General features: G+C 44.1%; 1 protein-coding gene across 1 annotated transcript in view; it reads left to right on the top strand.

Annotated features, from left to right (window-relative positions):
• kcnh5b (potassium voltage-gated channel, subfamily H (eag-related), member 5b) overlaps positions 1–25,288 on the top strand; it is a 47,549-nt gene that overhangs the window by 9,162 nt on the left and 13,099 nt on the right. The window contains exons 4-7 of the mRNA XM_066679145.1: positions 440–869; positions 12,337–12,536; positions 16,829–17,081; positions 25,074–25,270. Of these exons, the coding sequence (XP_066535242.1) occupies positions 440–869; positions 12,337–12,536; positions 16,829–17,081; positions 25,074–25,270 (1,080 nt within the window). The remainder of the gene's footprint in view (positions 1–439; positions 870–12,336; positions 12,537–16,828; positions 17,082–25,073; positions 25,271–25,288) is intronic.

The raw sequence follows: 25,288 nt of genomic DNA, 5'->3' as shown, positions 1-25,288 counted from the left end.
AACTGATGTAAAAAGTTCTGATGGTTTGGTTTAATGTCTCTGGGTGCTGGAGTTTTCCTGTTTTACATATTGCTTGTTAACAGTGACTCGTTCAGTATGAAGGCTTGTATCTTCCTACGGGAGGCCCATAAGAAAGTTGAGGCCTAAACAGCAAAAAACACACACTCCGACGCACATATACAAACACGCTTTAGCGCCCTAAGGTAAATTCTTTAATCTCGCAGAGGTAGCATAAATAGCCTAATCACGCTATTTTTTTCACATTGTTTAATCTGCAGTTTTTGCGTTTAAAATAAGTACAGCTTACTAACTTAGTGCACACATTATTAGGCTGTAGGTTTTTTTTTTGGTTTTGTTGGTGTTTGTTGTTGTTCTTTTGTTAAAAGGCAGTTGTTGTGTTCTGCCGTAAACTAAATATCCATGTTTTGCTGTTTTTCAGGGCATTAGTAGTTTGTTCAGCTCTCTGAAGGTGGTGCGGTTGCTGAGGTTGGGGCGTGTGGCAAGGAAACTTGACCATTATCTGGAATACGGCGCAGCAGTGTTGGTGTTACTGGTGTGTGTGTTTGGACTAGTGGCTCATTGGTTGGCCTGCATCTGGTACAGCATCGGAGACTACGAGGTAATTGACGAACTCACAAACACCATCAAGACGGACAGCTGGCTCTACCAGTTAGCCACTAGTATTGGCTCTCCATATCGCTACAATGCTAGTGGCTCCGGGCAATGGGAAGGTGGCCCTGGGAAACACTCTCTCTACATCACGTCCCTCTATTTCACCATGACCAGTCTGACCACCATCGGCTTCGGGAACATCGCGCCCAGCACTGATGGAGAGAAGATCTTCTCGGTGGCGATGATGATGGTGGGATGTAAGTGTCAATTGACATTGATAACCTTTTCTTGTGGTAGCAATGCTTCAAAGAATCACAAAATTGCACTCCTTAGTCCACGTGTAGTCAATAGGCTAAGAAATGTTTTATATCTGAGTCTTGATTCTTTAGTTTTGCATTATAGCTATGGGGCTAGCATAGCTAACAAGTAATCAGAACTAACGCTAAGCTTGTAACATTGCATTTCTGACATTTAGCAAAGTAAATCTTCCTTATTCAGCATCGTATCAAGAGTAGCAAAGAACACAATATGTACAAAAGCTTGTAGACACACCAATAATAAGTGCTACTTTAAAGGAATACTACGTAATATTCACAGTGAGCCTTTGTCATTGCTACTCTGGGAGCTGAACGACAGAAGCTGCACTCGGACGAGGGCAGGAAACCAATCCACTTCCTCCCCCTTCCCATTGGCTTCAGTACAGAGCTGTAAAAAGTTAATAACACCAGGGGATCTCCAGGAGCAAACACATCCCACATCTGTTTCTTTAAGATGCACCCACAGAGGACACAGGTTTTCAGTGGTGCAAACTAAGCTTGTATAATTCCAAAATACATGAAATGAAATTGTGTTTAAGGTCACAATAATCAGTGCCAGTCTTGAGCTACAGGGATAAAAACAAACCCTCCAGCATTGGTCTGTGAAGTGTATGCTTTAAATTTCATGTAAGGAGAGACTTTAAATAAAGAAAATAAATTCCTATCACTTCATAACTTTATGATTCTGCTCTGTTCTGCTCAGGTATTGATCACAAAGCCTGAGAGGGTCTCCTTTCTCAACTCTTAGGCATTTTGCATTTATAGATGTGATCAATTTCAAATGTTTCTGAGCAGAAATCAGACACAATGCAGGAAGGACAGTCTGCCCTATTTTGTCATCCATTCTCTGTCTGTTTTTCCTTAGTTAAGCAACTCCATTTACACTGTGATCGTCTGAAGTCCCTCTGCAGCTTTTTATTGTGTTTGTGAAGACAATTCTCTCTCTCTCTCTCTGTCTCTCTCTCTCTCTCTCTCTCTCTCTCTCTCTCTCTCTCTCTCTCTCTCTCTCCTGTCTCTCTGTCTCTCTCTCTCTCTGTCTGTCTCTCTGTCTCTCTCTCACTTTCTCTCTCTCTCAATCTCTCTCTCTCTCTCACACACACGTTCTCTCTGACTCTCTCTCTCTCTCTTTCTCTTTCTCTCTCTCTCACACGTTCTCTCTCTCTCTCTCTATCCCTCTCTCTCTCTCTCTCACGTTCTCTCTGTCTCTCTCTCTTTCTCTTTCTCTCTCTCTCTCTCACACGTTCTCTCACTCTCTCATGTTCTCTCTCTCTCTCTCTCTCTCACGCTCTCTCTCTCTTTCTCTCACGCTCTCTCTCTGTCTCTCTCTCTGTCCCTCTCTCTCTCTCGCTCTCTCTCTCTCTCTCTCCTCCGCATGCACCTACAGATTCGGGAGTTTAGTTTAATGGCCTATATAATTCGATCAGTGGCTGATATGAGAGCATTGGATGCCCTGGTATGCTGAGCAAGCACAGACACACATGCGCGCGCGCGCACGCACACACACACACACACACACACACACACACACACACACACACACACACACACACACACACTATTGAGAAGTTGAGTTAATTATAAATAATTGGGGGCTGTGTTCACACTTTAAAAATGTCAGATATTGCAGCAGCTGCCACAGTCATTAAACAATAGCTGACCCATGAGCATATGTTCTAGATATGGCAACAACTATCCTGTTTAACTCCTGCTTAAGCACAAATCTTAGGCCATCGTTTAAATACAAAAGCCCCCTGTTATAGCCTCTGTTATGGTTGCGATGCCTTTTGCCCACGGCATGGGTCCCTCTAAGGGTTCTTCCTCCTGCTTCGGTGGGAGTCTTTCTCACATGGGGTTATTCGTTTTGACTGGACTTGACTTAGCCACGATGACTTCATGAAAAAGAAACTGGACACTAAAAGGAGTCCTGAGCCGTTGCGTTTGAATATTTTCTTTCTTTCAAGTAAATGTCTGAAAAAAAAGCTTTCACTAAAGTCTTAGAGGCACGTCCAGACTCTTTCTCTGTGAACTATTCTTCTTCTCTTCCCAGAAAGTAAGCTCCATAATTGGCTTGGAACACCACTACCGGGGCGTGATGGTAACTAGTGGAAAGTTTGACACAGACAAGAGGCAGCATCTTCCAACGGCTTTCTGTTCTGGTTTTTTTTATTCAAGTGTCTACCTTCTGTCCATCAGCTTCTTTTGTTTTCACTTAAGGCAAATAATCCCTTGTCCTTGTGTGTGTGCAACTCCCAGTGAAGTAGAGAAGAAGATCCACTGATCAGGCAGAGAACTGATGACATCTAAATGAACTGTCCACTTTATTAGAAACACCTACTTATCACTTCAGTTGAATTGGAATTTTGTTGTAATTGTAAATGTACATTTATATATCGTCACTGTCCAATGAAAAACATTCATTCATTCTTATCCAGTTCAGGGTCACGGTGGGTCCAGAGCCTACCTGGAATCATTGGGCACAAGGTGGGAATACACCCTGGAGGGGGCGCCAGTCCTTCACAGGGCAACACAGACACACTCACAGACACTTTTGAGTCGCCAATCCACCTACCAACGTGTGTTTTTGGACTGTGGGAGGAAACCGGAGGAAACCCACGCGGACACGGGGAGAACACACCACACTCCTCACAGACAGTCACCCGGAGGAAACCCACACAGACACAGGGAGAACACACCACACTCCTCACAGACAGTCACCTGGAGGAAACCCACGCGGACACTGGGAGAACACACCACACTCCTCACAGACAGTCACCCGGAGGAAACCCACGCAGACACAGGGAGAACACACCACACTCCTCACAGACAGTCACCCTGAGTGGGAATCGAACCCACAACCTCTAGGACCCTGGAGCTGTGTGACACTACCTGCTGCGTCACCGTGGCGCCCCCCAGTGAAAAACATGTATCTCCCAAAATATCAGCTTTACAGGAGAAGTACTTTCAAATCATAATATTGTACTCCAGCTTTAAGGCTTTAAGCCCAATTTTGGCCATTCATTTTAAATCCCTAAGGGCTTTTTGTGTTTAAATGTATGGCGTGTTATTGCTATTCCGGTTTGTGATCGGGTCCCACCACCGACTCTGGAGCTTTAGCTTTATATTATAGAAGCAAATGATCCAGAAAGAGAGCGACAGAGTGGTACACTGCAGTTCCTCCGCAGAGAGAAGCTGGATGCTGAAGAAACTCCATTGCACATAGTACATCTTGCTCAGGAGTTTTGTGAAAACATGGTCTATAACATTAATCTAATATCAGTTAAAGACTCTACTCGTCACTGACAGGGAAACGTCTAAGGGTTTTCTGAACCATGATGACGTTAAGGAAAATTAATCTTTATTAGGATGCTTGAGTGTACTTTAGCAAAATTGCTTGCCCTGAACAAGCGGATTGTGTATGTGTGTGTGTGTCTGTGTGTGTGTGTGTGTGTATGTGTGTGTGTGTGTGTCTACGTGTGTGTGTGTACGTGTGTGTGTACGTGTGTGCGTGTGTGTGTGCGTGTGTGCGTGCGTGTGTGCGTGCGTGTGTGTGTGCGTGTGTGTGTACGTGTGTGTGTACGTGTGTGTGTACGTGTGTGTGTGTGTATGTGTGTACGTGTGTGTGTGTGTGTACGTGTGTGTGTGTGTGTGTACGTGTGTGTGTGTGTGTACGTGTGTGTGTGTGTACGTGTGTGTGTGTTTACGTGTTTGTGTGTGTGTGTACGTACGTGTGTGTGTTTACGTGTTTGTGTGTGTGTGTACGTGTGTGTGTGTGTGTGTACGTACGTGTGTGTGTGTTTACGTGTTTGTGTGTGTGTTTACGTGTTTGTGTGTGTGTGTACGTACGTGTGTGTGTTTACGTGTTTGTGTGTGTGTGTACGTGTGTCTGTGTACGTGTGTGTGTGTTTACGTGTTTGTGTGTGTGTGTACGTACGTGTGTGTGTGTACGTACGTGTGTGTGTTTACGTGTTTGTGTGTGTGTTTACGTGTTTGTGTGTGTGTGTACGTACATGTGTGTGTGTACGTACGTGTGTGTGTTTACGTGTTTGTGTGTTTACGTGTTTGTGTGTGTGTGTACGTACGTGTGTGTGTGTACGTACGTGTGTGTGTTTACGTGTTTGTGTGTGTACGTACGTGTGTGTGTATGTGTATGTGTGTGTGTGTACGTACGTGTGTGTGTGTGTGTGTGTGTGTGTGAGTGTGTGAGTGTGCGTGTGTGTATGTGTAGCTGGAATAAGAAAAATATCCGTCATCACTCTACGCCAACTAACGACAACATGGTCTTGACTAAAGCATATGTTCTGGAACATTACTTCAGTGAAGTGTGTGTGTGTGTGTGTGTGTGTGTGTGTGTGTTTATAGCTGGAATAAATGTCTGCATGTTATTAGATTCAGAGCGTTGCTTTCAGTGTATTTCTTCACAGTTGAGAAGTCTACTTCCTGTTTATTGCTAAATACCTTAAAAGCAGTTACACAATCATATAAATCATTTCTGTAGTGAATAACACCGCTGCCCTCCAAACAGCAGACTAGAGTTTGTAGCCCAGCTCAGGCAGGAACACAACCCTATACCAGAGTCTTAGAGTACGTTCCTGTCTTCCTGGTATCAGCCAATGGGTAGGAGTGTGTGTTACATATTGCCAGCTATAACCATGAGTGCTGTCATTTACGTTCTGATGTGTATTTAACAGTGCACGGCAATAAGCTTCTGTTCCCTGGACTGTCCGTCCAATAGGAAACCAGCATGTGTTTCTCAGGCCAAAGGCTAGTAGCAAGGATTCATAACACATTAAACTGTCTCACTGTTATTATACGATGTCTAGAGGTTAATTAGTTAATTTCACAACTTGATGGAAACATGGCTGGTGTTTATTAGTTTCATCACAGTCCCCTGAGGTGTGAAATGTATTTCTGTTGTTGCAGCCTAAAAACGTCATTTGAGACAGAAGCAGTGCTGTAATTTGACACAGGGGTAGCTTTATTAAATCATGTTTACATTTTGCAGCAGAAGTCAGAGTGAATTGCACTTCCAGTCACATTCCAGAGGCAGGACCGTGGAGTGTTAGGAGTCATTGGTGTACCATGGTGTGTTTACCCAGACGGGAAACTGAACCCTGGTCTGCCGTGTTGGAGTCAGCAGTGTTACCCACTACACTACAGCAACAACTTCACATTCTTTACGTATCAAATAAACGCAACACCAGCTTATGGAAGCTTTAAATGTTCCTGTGTAGAGCGACTGTGGTTAGAGTCACAGAACGTTTTCAGGGAGTTTATAAAACCCTTTCTGCTGAGAGTGAGCAGTGGAACCGCCAGTCTGGCTGATTCTTCACCTGTCAGAGGATCAATTTGGACACATTCCTGGAAGCAGACTGGGATAAATGAGGGAATATGTCCTTGATCCATTAGAAAAACAAACGGCTGGATTAAGGCAATGCTGGATGGGGAATAAAAGCCCAGTTAAGCAACTCCATTTACACTGTGATCGTCTGAAGTCCCTCTGCAGCTTTTTATTGTGTTTGTGAAGACAATTCTCTCTCTCTCTCTGTCTCTCTCTCTCTCTCTCTCTCTCTCTCTCTCTCTCTCACTTTCTCTCTCTCTGTCTCTTTCTCTCTCTCTCTCTCTCTCTCTCTCTCACTTTCTCTCTCTCTCACTTTCTCTCTCTCTCTCACTTTCTCTCTCTCTCGCTTTCTCTCTCTCTCTGTCTCTCTCTCTCTCTCTCTCTCTCACTTTCTCTCTCTCTGTCTCTTTCTCTCTCTCTCTCTCTCTCTCTCTCACTTTCTCTCTCTCTCACTTTCTCTCTCTTTCTCTCTCTCACTTTCTCTCTCTCTCTCACTTTCTCTCTCTCTCTCTGTCTCTTTCTCTCTCTCTCTCTCTCTCTCTCTCTCTCACTTTCTCTCTCTCTCACTTTCTCTCACTTTCTCTCTCTCTCACTTTCTCTCTCTTTCTCTCTCTCACTTTCTCTCTCTCTCTCACTTTCTCTCTCTCTCTCGCTTTCTCTCTCTCTCGCTTTCTCTCTCTCTCTTTCTCTCTGTCTCTCTCTCTCTCTCTCTGTCTCTCTCTCTCTCTCACTTTCTCTCTCTCTCTCTCTCTCTCTCACTTTCTCTCTCGCTCTCTCTCTCACTTTCTCTCTCTCTCTCTCTCTCTCTCGCTCTCTCTCTCTCTCTCACTTTCTCTCTCCCTCTCTCACTTTCTCTCTCTCTCTCTCACTTTCTCTCTCCCTCTCTCACTTTCTCTCTCTCTCTCTCACTTTCTCTCTCTCTCTCTCGCTCTCTCTCTGTGCCTATTAGAGAAGTCCTTTTAGACCTCATTATATGCTGTTTACAAAAGTCCCCCAGAGAGTGACCCAAACTCTTCCTAATGGCTTCTCTGTAATGCATCCACTCCTGTCTACACTTATCTTATGCCATTAAAGCAGTGGTAAAAAACATAAAAACAAATTTGCAATGTTTCCCCAATTCCAAATGTTGTCAGTCAGCTAAGGCACGTTTACTGTCTGAAACGTACCTCTTTAATATACTTTTGTGTATAACAGAGTCCCATAATCTTTCAGGAACCACACAGGAATGTCTGTCTGAGATCACTGAGTAACGTTGGATGGTGTGGGGCAGGTGGGTGATAATTTAAGGAGTTAGCATTTTGCTAATCATGGACATCAGCTTCTGTTTAGTGACGTAAGCTAAAGTTGGATCGTTGAATATATTATAGGGAGGTATTGTGAATTTTTAATGCTCTGTTCTTGCTGTCGGGCGGCACGGTGGTGCAGCAGGGAGTGTCGCAGTCACACAGCTCCAGGGACCTAGAGGTTGTGGGTTCGAGTCCCGCTCCGGGTGACTGTCTGTGAGGAGTGTGGTGTGTTCTCCCTGTGTCTGTGTGGGTTTCCTCCGGGTGACTGTCTGTGAGGAGTGTGGTGTGTTCTCCCTGTGTCTGCATGGGTTTCCTCCGGGTGACTGTCTGTGAGGAGTGTGGTGTGTTCTCCCTGTGTCTGCATGGGTTTCCTCCGGGTGACTGTCTGTGAGGAGTGTGGTGTGTTCTCCCCGTGTCTGCGAGGGAGGTATTGTGAATTCACACAGACAGTCACCCGGAGGAAACCCACACAGACACAGAGAGAACACACCAACAGTCACCCGGAGGAAACCCATGCAGACACAGGGAGAACACACCACACTCCTCACAGACAGTCACCCGGAGGAAACCCACACAGACACAGAGAGAACACACCAACAGTCACCCGGAGGAAACCCATGCAGACACAGGGAGAACACACCACACTCCTCACAGACAGTCACCCGGAGGAAACCCATGCAGACACAGGGAGAACACACCACACTCCTCACAGACAGTCACCCGGAGCGGGACTCGAACCCACAACCCTAGAGCTGTGTGACTGCGACACTACCTGCTGCACCACCGTGTCAGTCCATGTCAGTTTCAATTGTATTACATTTTTTAAAATGTATTTATCATATATCAATGGTTTCTACTGTATGGTGTAATGGAGTATATTCCCATGAGTTGAGGAATGACTCTGGTTCTGACTCTCTCTCGCTCTCAGCAGTATGTCGTTGCTGACTCAGTCTGATGGCAGGTTGTGATCTGAATCACTCTTTTCTCTTTTTCTCTCCATCGTTGCCTTCCCCTCTCCTTTTCTTTCACCATGCCCCTCCATATTTCCTCCTTTTTATTCTCTCTTTATGAGTGACGATGAAGTGTTTGCTGAACTATTTCGGGTGAGGTTGCCATGGAGAACAGAGGCCCGGGGTGCCGTGGTAACACTCGCACGTTTTCAGTGACTAGGAATTTCTTACAGTCGCACATTCCTTCACATCACATTAAGTAACACAGCCCGCTGAGTCACACTGGGCTGGCAAAGCTCTTCTTATAAATGTGACCTGGGCAGGTGACACCTGTGGAGAGCCTGTGCTTGCCCAAGGGAACCTCACCTCACACAAACATCTTAAAAGCAGCTTCATTACGAGTTAAACTGTTAACTGAACTGGGGAAAAGGAAGTTTAAATGAATTTGCCGCAGTAATAACGTCTACTCTTTTGGGAAAGCTCTATAATAGATACCAGAACATTCCTCCTTGGTCATTGCCAGTTCCCTCTTGTTTGCTAAGATTTACCCAGTGGCACCATGCCTCAAGGGTGAGTCAAGACGTGTGAAGCCAGTCCCCACTTCTGTTTAAACACAACACAGGACAGCACAACACACTTGGAGGAGAGCACAAACTGCCCAGTTCTGCGAAGAAGCTAACAGATATTAGCATTAGCTAGCATGACATTGATAGATCTGAGGGAGGTAGGACCATCCTCTCCACTGAGTGAGGCCAGTTGTGCTGACTTTGTGCACCCTGTTGCTGGCTGGTGTGTTTTACGTTGCTTTTGAGTGATACCAATTACCAACCAAATACCAACTTCCCATTTGTAAATTGCATCCGAATGGTGCACAAAAGTTGTATTTATCGCTGGTAAACTCAGGATTCTAGACGATACATGAGCTTATGAGCTGTGACATAGATTGTGACCCTGGAGAAATATCCCATGGAGAAAATGGCAAATATGCATTTGAATTATCTCATTGTGTATGTTTTCTGACAATAAAAGTCAAATATTATGGTCAGATTTGTTTAGTTGTTATTGAGAGTGGTGTTTTGTCAGTGCCCAAATTTAAATTAGTTACCGCTGGTGGTAGATCATTCAGTGTTATTGCACCCAAACTCTGGAATTCTTTACCACAAAATCTTTATCTCCTCTCTTCATTTTCTGCCTTTAAATCTCAGCTGAAGACCTACCTCTTCTCTCAGTATTTCTGCACTCTGCAGGTATAAGTGTCTTCCCTTTTCCTTTTTAATTTTTATTTATTTATTTATTTATTTATTTTCCTCTTCTTTGTGTAAAGAGACCTTGGGTATTAGAAAGGCACTATCCATCCATCCATCCATTATCTGTAACCGCTTATCCAATTTAGGGTCGCGGGGGGTCCAGAGCCTACCTGGAATCATCGGGCGCAAGGCGGGAATACACCCTGGAGGGGACGCCAGTCCTTCACAGGGCAACACAGACATACACACATTCACACCTACGGACACTTTCGAGTCGCCAATCCACCTGCAACATGTGTTTTTGGACTGTGGGAGGAAACCGGAGCACCCGGAGGAAACCCACACGGACACGGGGAGAACACACCACACTCCTCACAGACAGTCACCCGGAGGAAACCCACGCAGACACAGGGAGAACACACCACACTCCTCACAGACAGTCACCCGGAGGAAACCCACGCAGACACAGGGAGAACACACCACACTCCTCACAGACAGTCACCCGGAGGAAACCCACGCAGACACAGGGAGAACACACCACACTCCTCACAGACAGTCACCTGGAGGAAACCCACGCAGACACAGAGAGAACACACCACACTCCTCACAGACAGTCACCCGGAGGAGACCCACGCAGACACAGGGAGAACACACCACACTCCTCACAGACAGTCACCCGGAGGAGACCCACACAGACGCAGGGAGAACACACCACACTCCTCACAGACAGTCACCCGGAGGAAACCCACGCAGACACAGAGAGAACACACCACACTCCTCACAGACAGTCACCCGGAGGAAACCCACGCAGACACAGAGAGAACACACCACACTCCTCACAGACAGTCACCCGGAGGAAACCCACGCAGACACGGGGAGAACACACCACACTCCTCACAGACAGTCATCTGGAGCGGGAATCAAACCCGCAACCTCCAGGTCCCTGCTGCACCACCATGCCGCCATATTATTATTATTATTAATAGTATTATTATTTAATGGTAAATCACTTTTTGAGCACATGTTGTATACAGGGGGCGGATGTTCAGCCAAGCACCAGAACACAGTGAAGTCGTATTTACTACTTAAGCACCTAGTATACAATCTTCCGATGAGCACCTTAATGCAGCACATGTTCTACTTTTGGTTAGAACATATCTGTTGTATGAGCACACTGTTCAGTGTCTCGTTTATTTCTTTTTATCCACCTTTTCCTCATCTTAAACTTTATAGACAGGTCTGCTCTGTTCACACTCCCCAGTTTTTTGTTTTTTTTTACTTGGAGGCTGAGGTGGAGTTTAAACCACCAACCACAGCCTCCAAGAAATCACTCGCATTAACCCTACTCTCTTAATGTTTCGTTTTCTCTCTTTAACACTTGCCACAAACTGGGCCCCTCGCCCTCCTCTTGGGTCCTCCCACATGCTCCGTGACACTCGGGGGCTGTGTCTGAAACAGAAGGTAGTATCCTTCATGCCTTGATGTCTGCTGTCTTTTTAGTATTTTTAAAATCTTATTTTAAAAATAGTGAAGTAACCTGGGGCGGCACGGTGGCGCAGCAGGTAGGTGTCGCAGTCAGACAGCTCCAGGGGCCTGGAGGTCGTGGGTTCAATTCCCGCTCCGGGTGACTGTCTGTGAGGAGTTTGTGTGTTGTCCGCGCGGGTTTCCTCCGGGTGCTCCGGTTTCCTCCCACAGTCCAAAAACACACGTAGGTAGGTGGATTGGCGATTCAAAAGTGTCTGTATGTGTGAGTCTGTGCTGCCCTGTGAAGGACTGGCGCCCCCTCCAGGGTGTATTCCCACCTTGCGCCCAATGATTCCAGGTAGGCTCTGGACCCACCGCGACCCTGAACTGGATAAGGGTTACAGATAATGAATGAATGAAGTAACCTGGCTGCATTCTATGTGCTACTTACATAGGCCGTTGTTTTCTGATGAGTGCTGCTGACTGTGCTGACACAGAGAATTATGGGAAATCTAAAGCAGCCAAGGATACACCTAACAAGGGAACCTCAGCATGCATTTTATACAAACACCTGGTTCAGACACGACTCCCTGCCTCCCTTTCCTCAGAATACAGCCTCAGTAGGCAGCATTGTAAATATTTCAGACACAGCCTTGGACTCTTGGCCTTGGAATGATGGAAGACTGCCAAAACAGCATTAGTGAGGTCAGGCTCTAGTGTTGAATGATTACTTCTGGATCACAAAGGACACTCCAAAACATCCCAAAGGTATTGAATGGTGCCTCTTTACTCCAGATGAATGTAGATCCACTCCTTCACAGCCCAGTGCTACGAGGATTTATACCCCTCTAGCTCACACTTGGCATTCAGCATGGTGCCTTTAGGTTCATGTTCCGCTTTTAGGACACAGAGTGCTCTTTGGGGTTTTGTGTTTATAAGAAAAACTGCTCTCCTTCTATAAGTAACTTGCTTTTTAGCAGGGATTTTAGCTAAAATAAGACACCATCTGACAAGCTGACAGCTATAGCACTCATTAGTAGATATATAAGTGAACAACTCTACATGATCCCTACCTCGTGTCCATTTTCGCTGACAGTTTTTGCCTCCACATCTCTCCTCCAGCTCTGCTTTACGCAACCATCTTCGGTAACGTGACAACCATCTTCCAGCAGATGTACGCCAACACTAACCGCTACCACGAGATGCTGAACAACGTGAGAGACTTCCTGAAGCTATACCAGGTTCCCAAAGGCCTGAGCGAACGAGTGATGGACTACATCGTCTCCACCTGGTCCATGACCAAAGGCATTGACACTGAGAAGGTAAGGGTAGAAGAGAGGCAGAGCTTTACTCTCTTCCAATTATGCACTTATCCAGTATCGCTGCTATCGAGGGAAAGTACGGTGGCCCCCTGAGTCACATCACAACAACATTTACAAAGCAAACAAAAGGTCAGAACACGACAGCATTGAGGAGAACACAAATACATTTCCAAAACGCTGCATTAAACAAAACTGTAAAAAATACATTTTAAAATGTATTTGTGTTCTCCTTAATGCTGTCGTGTTCTGACCTTTTGTTTGCTTTGTAAATGTTGTTGCGATGTGACTCTGGGGGCCACCGTAGAGGAAAAGGACATTCCAGAGACATAATAATAAACCTAGCTGCTTAACACTGCATAGGACATTTTTTTATCCTGATATTTCATTAAAAGCTTGTCCTGAGGTATTAATGTCTTCTGGAATTTTGACCTGAAATTTCACATAAACCAACACACACACACACAAGCAGTGTGAAGATGATTATTGTACAGTAATTTTATATCTAAGTGTTAATATTCATTCATTAATTCATTATCTGTAACCTTTATCCAGTTCAGGGTCACGGTGGGTCCAGAGCCTCCCTGGAATCATTGGGCACAAGGCGGGAATACACCCTGGAGGGGGCGCCAGTCCTTCACAGGGCAACACAGACACACAAACGGAGCACCCGAAGGAAACCCACACAGATACAGAGAGAACACACCACACTCCTCACAGACAGTCACCCGGAGGAAACCCACGCAGACACAGAGAGAACACACCACAATCCTCACAGACAGTCACCCAGAGGAAACCCACGCAGACACAGGGAGAACACACCACACTCCTCACAGACAGTCACCCAGAGGAAACCCACGCAGACACAGGGAGAACACACCACGCAGACAGTCACCCGGAGCGGGAATCGAACTCACGACCTCCAGGTCCCTGGAGCTGTGTGACTGCGACACTCCCTGCTGTACCACCATAAGTGTTAATATGTTTTATAAATTAGTAAATTAATGTTTAAGTCAGTTCTGACTCTCCTACATGGTGTGGTATTATTAATGTAACATTGTTGTCAGATCTGTATCCGGTAGCGACCGATACGCAGTTCGTTTCTGTGTCATATCAGAATTTTTTAAAAACACATCGGTGCAATCCCTGCTTCCAATGTAACTTCTGCTCAAATGAAGAGACTAATATAATGTAAATAACAGTTTATTTCAGTAGTCACACCATTACCTCATTTCTTTTTGTTTATTTCATTCCTTTTTATTTTTAAATTCTTATTTTCTCCCAGATTCTGTAAAAACTTGGACTTGTTTCTTTGCATGTCTCTCTTTTGTCTGAGACAGTTTCCTCATATCATTAACACACTTATTAAAATAGTGATTGACAGTCTTGATTAAAGTGATTGACAGCTGGATGGAGACTTTCTTCTGAAACTCAGAAACCTACTGTAAAATGTATGATTTTTAATGAATATTTTACAACCAAGACACTGATCAAAAACTACTCAGACCATCACAGCTCAGCAGGCCATGGTAAACATGTGAATAAAGCCAGTTAAGGAATTGCTCTACTTGCCACACTGTATAGTGATGTACAGCGCCCTCCATAGTTATTGGCACCCCTAGTTAAAATTTGTTAAAAGCCTTAAAATAAATTTATTTTTCATTGCAGAAGCATAATCTCATAAACAAATTTAGAAAAAAGCAACCTTCAACTCAACTGAAAAACAAGCTGTTTGAGAGGCATGCACGGAGAAAACCTTTTCTGAGTTATACTCATGAGCGTAAACGGGTGGAGTTTGCCAGCGGTACTGGGATTTTAACTGTGACCGTGTGCTTTGTTCAACTGAGACCAAGATAGAGCTTTTTGTCAACAAACACTATAAGTGGGTATGGCATAACACCAAGGATGAGTACGCAGAAAAACACCTCATGCCCACTGTTAAGTTTGAGGGAGGATCGGTGATGCTATGTGCCTGTTTCTCCTCCAAAGAACCTGGGAACCTTGTAAGGACACATGGGATTATGATCTCTTTGAAATATCAGGACATATTGAATCAGAATCTGGTGGCCTCTGCCCAAAAGCTGAAGATGGGTCGTCACTGGGTCTTTCATCAAGATAATGACTCTAAACATGTGGCCAAATCTACTTAAAAATGTTTCACAGTGCACAAAATCAAGCTCCTCTCATAGCCATCTCAGTCCTCAGAGCTCAACCCAACAGAAAACCCGTGGGGTGAGCTGAAGAGGAGAGTGCACAGGAGAAGACCCAGGACTCTGGACGATTTAAAGAGGTTGTGCAAAGAGGAAAGGTCGAAGATCCCTCTTTCTGTATTCTCCCATCTTGTGAAGAGTAATAGGAGAAGATTAAGTGCTGGCTTGTTGGCAAAAGGAGGTTGTACAAACTACTAACACCAGAGGTACCAATAATTATGAATGGTGCTGTATTTGGCCTCCCCCTTTCTGTTTGTTTGGGGAAACAAGATGTTGGAATATTTTTGTGAAGCACTACGATGACTTGTGATACAATTCTGGCTAATTCTGGATCACAAACACCACTCCAACTCATCCCAGAAATATTGGATGGATCTCCATCACTTCAGAGAACACAGCTCCACTGCTCAGCAGAGAGCCTTCATATCCCTCTAGCTCATGCCTGGCACTGTGACCTTAAGCCCAACACTTATTCGGGGCCGGGTCGCGGGGGAAGCAGTCAGAGCAAAGAAACCCAGACCTCCCTCTCCCCAGTCACTGTCTCCAGCTCCTTCGGGGGTATACCGAGGCGTTCCCAGGCCAGTTGAGACATGTAGTCTCTCCAGCGTATTCTTGGTCTGTCCTGGGGCCTCCTCCCCATTGGACATGCCCGGAACAACTCACCAGGAAGGCATCCAGCAGGCATCCGAACCAGACGCCCGAACCACCTCAACTGGCTCCTCTCGACGTGGAGGAGCAGCGGCTCCACTCCGAGTCTCTCCCGGACGTCCGAGCTCCTAACCCTGTCTCTAAGGGAAAGTCCAGACACCCTGCGGAGAAAACTCATTTCAGCCGCTTGTACCCGCGATCTCCTTCTTTCGGTCACTACCCAAAGCTCATGACCATAGGTGAGGGTTGGGACGTAGATCGAACGGTAAATCGAGAGCTTTGCTTTTCTGCATAATGGATGGATGCATAGATGGATGGATGGACCTTAAGCCAATGTGCAGCTGTTCCCAAGCATCATATTTCATTACTTACCTTTCTTTAAAGATTATACAGTGTTGCTGAACATCTGCGTCCACAATTGACACAGCTTAAAGAAGCTGAATTTACTACTGATATGTGTCTAAAAACTTTTGGACACGTAGCATATGACAGTCATTTAGAATGCAAGAGGTCCCTGATTCAGATGCTGGATGACCCTTCAGGTTATGGCCTCCACTTTGGATTGTAGTGATTTATGTAATTATACTTTCATTTTACTTTCAGATTGCTCATCTTCATTTCATTTCATTTGTTTGCTGCTCGCACAAAGCAGATCTGTTTCCTGTATATTTTGCATGATAATGCTTCATCTAGTTACATAAAGTGTCCAATCTTTTAGCGAATTGTCTTTTTCGTTTTTCACCAGGAACAAACTTTAAAATTCCCCAGTTATTCAGATATGTATTTTACATAAGTCTCCATCCATTGTAAGACCCTGGAGGTCCACTAATATGCCCAACATTTATGGATGCCTTTTATAATTAGTGCATTCAGCTACATTAAGGAGCTCACATGGTTGGTACAGGTGTTCATTTACTCACAGTTTGTATAATATATGGGCTATGTATATGCATACACCTTAATAAAATGGGAATGGTTGGTGATATTAACTTCCTGTTTGTGGCACATTAGTAAATAGGAGGGGGAAAACTTTTCAAGATGGGTGGTGACCATGGCGGCCATTTTGAAGTCGGCCATTTTGGATCCAACTTTTGTTTTTTCAATGGGAAGAGGGTCATGTGACACATCAAACTCATTGGGAATTTCACAAGAAAAACAATGGTGTGGTTGCTTTTAACGTAACTTTATTCTTTCATGAGTTATTTACAAGTTTCTGATTATTAAATGTGTTCAAAGTGCTGCCCATTGTGTTGGATTGTCAATGCAACCCTCTTCTCCTGCTCTCTAAACACACTGATAGCAACACTGCAGGAGAAATGCTAGCACAGGCTTCCAGTATCCGTAGTTTCAGATGTGAAGCTTTCTCAACCTGAGAGAAAAAACCTAATATTATTGTGTCCTCTAATATTGTAACTGACCTAAGTGCCCTTTCCCCAGGTGCTGTCCATCTGTCCCAAGGACATGCGAGCGGATATCTGCGTCCACCTGAACAGGAAGGTGTTTAACGAGCATCCTGCGTTCCGATTGGCCAGTGACGGCTGCCTGCGCTCTTTAGCCGTCGAGTTTCAGACGATCCACTCTGCACCTGGCGACCTCATCTTCCACGCTGGGGAAAGTGTGGACTCCCTCTGCTTTGTGGTGTCGGGGTCACTAGAGGTCATTCAGGATGATGAAGTCATCGCCATACTGGGTGAGTTTGGAAGCAACCAAGGCTTTAAAAACATAAAAAAAAATTATACAATTATGATCACAGTGAAAACACACACACACACGCAAATGCACACATACACAAAGCAGCCGGAAGCCATCCACAACAACCAGGGAGCAGTTCAGGATCCAACTACCCCCAGTTCTCTTGTCGGTCAAGTTCCAGTCCCTAGCTTCTTAAGCATCACGCCACAGCAGTAGATGCCTCCGTTGTAGTTGAGCTAGACATGCGTCTTTGGTTTTACATTGGAGCTACAAAGCTAATGTTAAGTGGGATAAGGGGATTGAATGACTGTGTCCTTATCTTTCCTACTCTGTAACCAGGACACTTCTCTGTGCTTTTACTACATCTAGACTGGGCTACTTTAATGCTGTTCCATTTAGGCTTCCTGCCTGTGGCCTTTGGAGGCTACAGTTTGTCCAGAACTCTGAGACATACCGATGCTTTTGTGCATCGGTACACATCTACAGGCCCTCTCTGGTCCCCTGATACACATCTGCTCTCCCTCCCTTGCTCCAGGTCGCACACTTTTGGAGAGAGGACTTTCAGTGTTGCAGGCCTAAAATTCTTACACTTACACATCCCAGTCGTCTTTCAGAAACAGTTGAAACTCCTTCTCTTCCTGATTGATTTCTTTTAAAAGTTACCTCTGTTGTATTTGTCTGATTACTGTTAATATGTAACAATGTATTTTATTGCTTCTATCTTAGAAACCAACGCTGTGTCTGAAACTTTGCCCTATTCACTATATAGTTCATTACTTTCCGCCATTTTGTAGCAGTGGACCATAGTGGGTCATTTCCAATATACTCAAACAATCCCACAATGCACTGCAAATGTGGATATTGAATACCCATACTGCATGAGGTAGTGTCCAAAATCATTCACTATCCTCCTGAAAACAAGGTCCCTATAATAGTGCACTTATATAGTGAGTAATACAGGGAATAGTGAATAGGGAGCCATTTTCAACACTGCATTAGTGTTATTTTTTCCTGAAATTGTTCAGTGTCTTTGGAAAAATACTAAATTTGGCTGAATGACATAAAATCTTCAAAGCAATGTTCCAGTATCCAGTGTATAACCTTCCACCAAGACAAGACACGGTGTCCACAAGTTGTACTTTCATGTTCTTCCAGTTTTACAGATAATCTAATGAAAGCCAACTAACATGTCTTGGCTGTTGGAGTCCTTTTGGTTAAAGGGTAAAATTATGTAAATATGTTAATGAGAATAAATTCCCATTAATATTCTCTGTAGATAGTTTCCATCATAAATATCACTTTGACTACATTTCCATTTCCATGACAAACCTTGCAATCATAAACGTTGAAATCCATACTTTTAGCGGCCCATGCGTTGCCATGGTGACATGTTCCTACAGAGCATTAATCAGTTCCTGCGGGAGGCCTGTGGTCCCTGGAGGGCTCCCTCGGGGTTGGGTTGGTCTAGAGTGGGAGCTTACTTCTGTGGAGGTGATGGAGAAATGGAAAGCAGCAGAAAAGCTCCACGGGGTGTGGAGCCACAGGGGTTCGGAGTGGAGAAAAATCTGTCCGCTTGTCTCAATCCTTTTGAAGCCACCTTCAATTACACCTCATCTTGGCTTGCCTGTTTCCAACAGCTCTCTCACCAATTTCTCCGCAACTCTCAGTGTATCTTCTGACAATGGACTGCAGAGACTTGAAAAGGTGTAGTCCATTAGCCAGTGGAGAACTGGACTCTTATTTTGAAGCTGCTAATTGACTTGTCCAAAACACACGTTGGTAGGTGGACTGAAGATTCAAAAGTGTCCACAGGTGTGAGTGTGTGAGTGAATGTGTGATGCCCTGTGAAGATCTGGCGCCCCCTCCAGGGTGTGTTCCTGCCTTGCGCCCAGTGATTCTGGGTAGGCTCCGGACCCACCACGACCCTGAACTGTATACAGCCGTTACAGACAATGAATGAGTGAATTAATATTTAAAGTTTCATTCCCACTTTAACGCTAAAAGCATCATGCTTCTTTGACCCACTGAGACCTGGAAGCACTGAGAGATCACCATGAATGACTGCTTCCCTCCCAAAACAAAACCAACACAGTGCTTGGAGTAAAGTTAATCAGTTAGTCACAAAGGTAAAAAGACCCAGCTCACTGCGCTTCTAGTGTTAAATGTGTGTCACAAGTCGAGGCTGATGTTATCTTCCTTATTAATGTTTTCTCTTCCACTTTAACTGTCATTTTAGGAGGCCAAAGTGTGCTTCTTATTCTCAATTTTGTTATTCCAACATTTCCACCTTCAATAGGTCAGTTTTATATGCAATATTTACCAGCTGCTTACTTGAAAGTTTTGTTCCACCTTAAAAAGGCAACTATGCTTTGTGAAGTTAGCCTTTAAGGTTAGCTTTTGAAAAACAATTCTTATTCCTCACTTTCTTTGTTTAAAACACACAAACCAAGGATTTACACATTTAATCCTGATGTTATTCCTCACTTTCTTCATATAAACCACACAAACAACAAACCTTACAGCTTTTAATCCATACATTTCCCTTTGCATTTTACCAATTTACTTAAAGGCAGAAGAAACAAACTGTTGTAAGGGGCCCTGGCTCAATAAGGTCATTAGAGCATGTGGATGTTAAAGAAAATTTAAAAAAACCATTGGCGAACAGTTCATCCACAGAGAGTTATTTTTATGAACTCATCGGCCCTTTGGGAATGGTCCAGATTCTTCCAATTACCCATATGCTCTCCATATGCTTTTAATATACACTGTGTGCCCCTAGTTGCCCCATTGTGACATCACAGACAACAATAATTACTCTGCTTAAAATGCCTTGTTAATTCTTCAGATATTGATTGCTTTATAGTGATGTCGTTAGCAATTGAATTTCGAAGGGACAGGAGTACAGTGGGCCGTCAGTACCTTGGTTCATTATGGAAAGTGTTTAAGTGATTCCTGTGCTCATTGTACCAGCTAACGTGAAAGTAATTGGTGTGAATAATTAACACTGGTTATGGATCACAGTCCTATAAGACACCGCACATGACCGTGTGTGTGAGACTGTTTGCAGATTTCTAATTTCTGTGGGAAGTTACGTTGCTTTCTTGTACAACTTGGGTAATCTCAATATAAACTGAACAAAAGAATTGCTCTGTATACAACAATAGATATTAAAATATAGGGGCAGCACGGTGGCACAGTCACACAGGGCCTGGAGGAGTGTGGTGTGTTCTCCCTGTGTCTGCTTGGGTGTCCCCCGGGTGACTGTCTGTGAGGAGTGTGGTGTATTCTCCCTGTGTCTGCGTGGGTTTCCTCCGGGTGACTGTCTGTGAGGAGTGTGGTGTGTTCTCTCTGTGTCTGTGTGGGTTTCCTCCGGGTGACTGTCTGTGAGGAGTGTGTTGTGTTCTCCATGTGTCTGCATGGGTTTCCTCCAGGTGACTGTCTGTGAGGAGTGTGGTGTGTTCTCTCTGTGTCTGCGTGGGTTTCCTCCGGGTGACTCTCTGTGAGGAGTGTGGTGTGTTCTCCCAGTGTCTGTGTGGGTTTCCTCCGGGTGACTGTGTGTGAGGAGTGTGGTGTGTTCTCCCTGTGTCTGCGTGGGTTTCCTCCGGGTACTCCGGTTTCCTCCCACAGTCCAAAAACACACATTGGTAGGTGGATTGGCGACTCAAAAAGTGTCTGTAGGTGTCCATGTGTGTATGTATGTGTGTGTGTGTGTTGCCTTGCGCCCAATGATTCCAGGTAGGCTCTGGACCCACCGCGACCCTGATCTGGATAAGGGTTACAGATAATGAAAGAATGAATGAATGTAATAATAATGATATACAATAATTTAAATTAAATACAAAAAATGTACATTAAATTTAAACATGAAACAGTCCACAAGACCATATGCATTTATCGATTAATTAATTCAGTCATCATCTATAATGCTACATTCTGTTCAAGGTCTCAGTGGGCACAAACCCCACACACACTATACAGGGCACCAGTCCATCACCCTCACACAGTCCCTCACACACTCGCATCTGTGGACAATTGTACATGGCCAGTCCGCTGTGGGTTTGGATTGTGGATTGAGGAAAAATGAGCACCTGAAGGAAACCTACACAAATAAGGGGAGAACACACAAAACTCCTCGCAGACAGTGACGTGAGGCAGGGATTGAACCCATTAACAGTGGACCCTGGTAAAGCATCACTACCTCTACATCACTACCCCAATAAAGTCCATCTCGTCTGCAATTAATGGTCTTTCAAAACGTCTCCTCGGTTCAGTCAGGTCCAGTTATTTAATGAGGAATATAACAGTAAATAACAACAATAACAAATTGAGAAAGGAAGGTTTTCCCGTCTGATGATTGTGTCATTGATTTCAAAGAAAGGCACAGGTTCAAATAAAAAAAGAGAGAGAAAAGAGAAGAGAATAATGAACAGGTAACTGGAGCCTTACCGTGTTTTCCATAAAACAGAAATAAAGAGAGTTAGTAACAGATCTTAATGGCGATATAATTCCCTCTCACAAACTCACAAATGGAACCAAAGAAGAGGATCAAAGCACACAGAAGGAACTGGAAATAGGTCACTCATTGCTGAACAAAAGGAGTTTTAATAGAGAACATTTGGTTTTCGCCAAAACAAGGACATGCATATACAGCTCCAGACGGAGACACTACTGTCCCAGCATATGACACAGCGTCTCTGCGGTGAAGACGTGTCCAAGACGAGACAGATGCCCAATAATTAGCAGAAATTTCACACCCATCTGTTCACAGACCCTGGTTTCCCTGTAAGAAAATGAATTATGAGCATCTGTCAGTGGGTGATTTGAGCTTATTAAAGTCTAAGGTTTTTATTGTCAGAAGCAGGATCGTGAAGTCTGAATTGTGGAAGTTTTTCAGTTTGTAAACAGACTGTAAAAAACACAGATTATTTCAGGTTTTGTCTCAGAGAAGTGATGGAAACTAGCTTCTTCTTTACATTTGGAAACAGCCATCATACAGACACCTTGTGGCCTGGAGATTCATTCATTCATTCATTCATTCATTCATCTGTAACCACTCAATCTTCATCAGGGTTGCGATGGTTCTGGAGCCCAATTTAAACCATTTGGCAGAAGGCAGTGAGCAATACTTGCAGAGCCAATTGACCTCACCTGCAGGGGAGAACACACCAATTGATTGAACCCTGGAGACCAAGATCCTGGGGCTGTGTGGCAGTGCCAGCCTGCTGCCCTGGCCTGGAGATTCTGCATTAAATCTATTTTAAACATGGGCATCCCCTATGAGGGGCCCACTCTATGGGTTTTCTGCTATTGCAGAATAGAAAGGTACATTTTAAATAAATAAATAAATAAATAAATAAAAAGAACAGGGGCAGCATTGGTGGCGCAGCAGGTAGCTCCAGGGACTTGGAGGTTGTGGGTTCGAGTCCCACTCCAGGTGACTGTTCTCCCTGTGTCTGCGTGGGTTTCCTCCGGGTGCTCTGGTTTCCTCCCACAGTCCAAAAACACACGTTGGTAGGTGGATTGGAGACTCAAAAAGTGTCCGTAGGTGTGAGTGTGTGAGTGAATGTGTGAGTGTGTGTTGCCCTGTGAAGGACTGGCGCCCCCTCCAGGGTGTATTCCTGCCTTGCGCCCAATGATTCCAGGTAGGCTCTGGACCCACCGCGACCCTGAACTGGATAAGGGTTACAGATAATGAATGAATGAATGAATGAATGAATAAAAAGAAAAGGACAAGAGTGTCAAACAAGTACAACACTTTTTTTTTCTTGTTATTTCTTGTATAACACACTTTTTAGCGTTTGCACTTTAATAAATTCATATAGAAACAATTATTTTGCCTTTGAATCACAACCCACGAATACAATACATTCTAGTTCTCTCTAACTCCATTCACAAGTGAGAACGAAGTGAAAGGAAATGTAAGGAGAGACTTTACAGGAGGCATGCACCATGAAGGACTGAGGGTTATTTCATGTCAATCCCCTGTGCTACGGCAGTGCAGACAGGCGTCTATTCTGGATCCCTGTCCAGGCCTCTGGGCGCCAGAGACTCAGAGATGTAGATGGAAGTATGCCGTAACATCATTGATCTTTGCTTCTATAAACCTCTAGGCCTATCTCAAAGAGACTACCTGAAAGTGAACATGTCTCTCTCATCCTCCATTTTGTCAGTCTTCTCTCCACAGCTTATCTCTCATTGCTTGTGAATGATCATTGTATTTATAATCAGTGTAATAATACAGGCTTTTGAAGAATGAGGAAAAATTGAGAAAATTTGATTTTGTCTCCTGCTAATGGAAATCCTCTTCCAGGCACATTCATTCCCTCGTTTATCCCTGCCCTATGAAATCAGTGGAATCTCATTGGATTTGCATGGAAATCTGGTTTGGCTAAGCCTAGGCTGAGATTGATATTCTTATCCCTCTCAAACTCAGATGGAAACGCCTGCAAATTGCAGCAGAGAATCACAAGGATGGAGCACATACTCATTAAAAAAAAGGGGTTAATACTTTCCAAAATCAAGCTACAAAGCCAAATGTGTGGTCACATGCTCGCCTGACATTTCTCCTAAAAACAATAGTTTTAAAAAGGATTTTGTCCCCCATTTGCAGCAGAAAGAGTTCTGAGAAAGTTTTACAAGAAAAGGAACAAACAGGCATTTTCTCCCATGTCTCTTTATCCTTAAATAACCTGCTTTATACTACTAACCTGGATATAACAGGGATTCTGTACTTAACCTGCTACAAATATGGCTATCCTGCTCTATGGAGAATAAACTGGTTCATTCAGACACAATAATAAAATTTTATTCATCTTCACCCATTTCACTTTATAGAAAATCAACTTTCACGTAGTTAAGAATGACTGAATATATGAGATCAGTTAACATCGTTCGCTATTAGCTTTATCTTGTGTTGCTAATTTTGATTTAAAGGCTAAGCACCACTTAATGGACCTCCATGAATATTTCACATTATTGTAGTTACTGACAGATATAAGTATGAATTAAAGTGAAAATAGCAGCTTAATTTGCTTTAAAACTGACAATTATATTAAATTGACGGAAAAACCCGAGCTCGTTACGGAAATTCTCGAACGCAACCGTGACGTCACTGGTGGACAACAGCTGAACAACGCCGCGGTAAAACACCGTTATGACCGACTGTTATGACAGTATCTAGCTAAATAACCAACATTATTCATGACAATAGCCTAGCAATAAGCTAAACTCAAATGTAGAGGTACCGTTATTCTTGTAAATGTGATCGAAGTCGAACTCGAATTCATCCGACACTATAAACCTCCGTAATGCAGCTACGTAGCCGAGTATAATCTGAGACACCGAGTTTAGCGAGTCAAGCTAACGTTAACTAACACCAACTAAAACAGGCGAAGTGAGTGTCCTCACCCTGTTTACCTCCATGTTACAGAGGCTCTTGAACACCTTTCGTTGGTGTCCTTACATGCCCATATTGTTGGAAAAGCGCCAGTGAAATGAGCTACAGATAACGGAGTGAGCGGATGGTCCTTTCCAAAGTGCCCGTTTAAAGTGGACAAATTTAGTCCATTTTCTGGATATTTTGGGATCTTTGGGCCATTTGTTCACAGATGTCCCACTGTACATTGAATGATTGCAGCCAAAAACAACACACCTTTTCCTCATTTTGCATTAAATTAAGTGCAGCTTCTAGAGTTGTTGTCCACCATCTACGTCACAGGCAAGACGCCTATTAGAGTTTCTGAACACCGTTGGGGGGGGGGGGGGGGGGGGACCAACGGTCTTTTAAACCTTATTCCTTGAATTAGTAAGAAATAACATGTTTTCTGACTATCAATAAACACAAGTTAGGAACTCAAATTCCACTGTATTTATTTGTTTTACACTTTCATATCGCTGGTGCTTAGCCTTTAAAGCAGTTAAAATGTGCAGTACTTCATGCCTAATGACTTTTTCATTGTAAGTCTGTTTTCTCCACCTCGATGTGTCTCAGGTAAAGGGGACGTTTTTGGTGATGTTTTCTGGAAAGAGACGACGCTAGCCCACGCCTGTGCTAATGTTCGAGCGCTGACCTACTGTGACCTCCACATCATACGGAGGGAGGCTTTGTTGAAAGTGCTGGATTTCTACACAGCGTTCGCCAACTCCTTCTCACGCAACCTCATCCTCACCTGCAACCTGCGCAAACGGGTATAAAACGTATAAACA

Source organism: Hoplias malabaricus, chromosome 8 (genome assembly GCF_029633855.1).
Source record: "Hoplias malabaricus isolate fHopMal1 chromosome 8, fHopMal1.hap1, whole genome shotgun sequence".
NCBI classification, from domain to species: Eukaryota; Metazoa; Chordata; class Actinopteri; order Characiformes; family Erythrinidae; genus Hoplias; species Hoplias malabaricus.
Note: the sequence above shows the minus strand (reverse complement) of the source record. Positions and strands in the feature narration are given on the sequence as shown.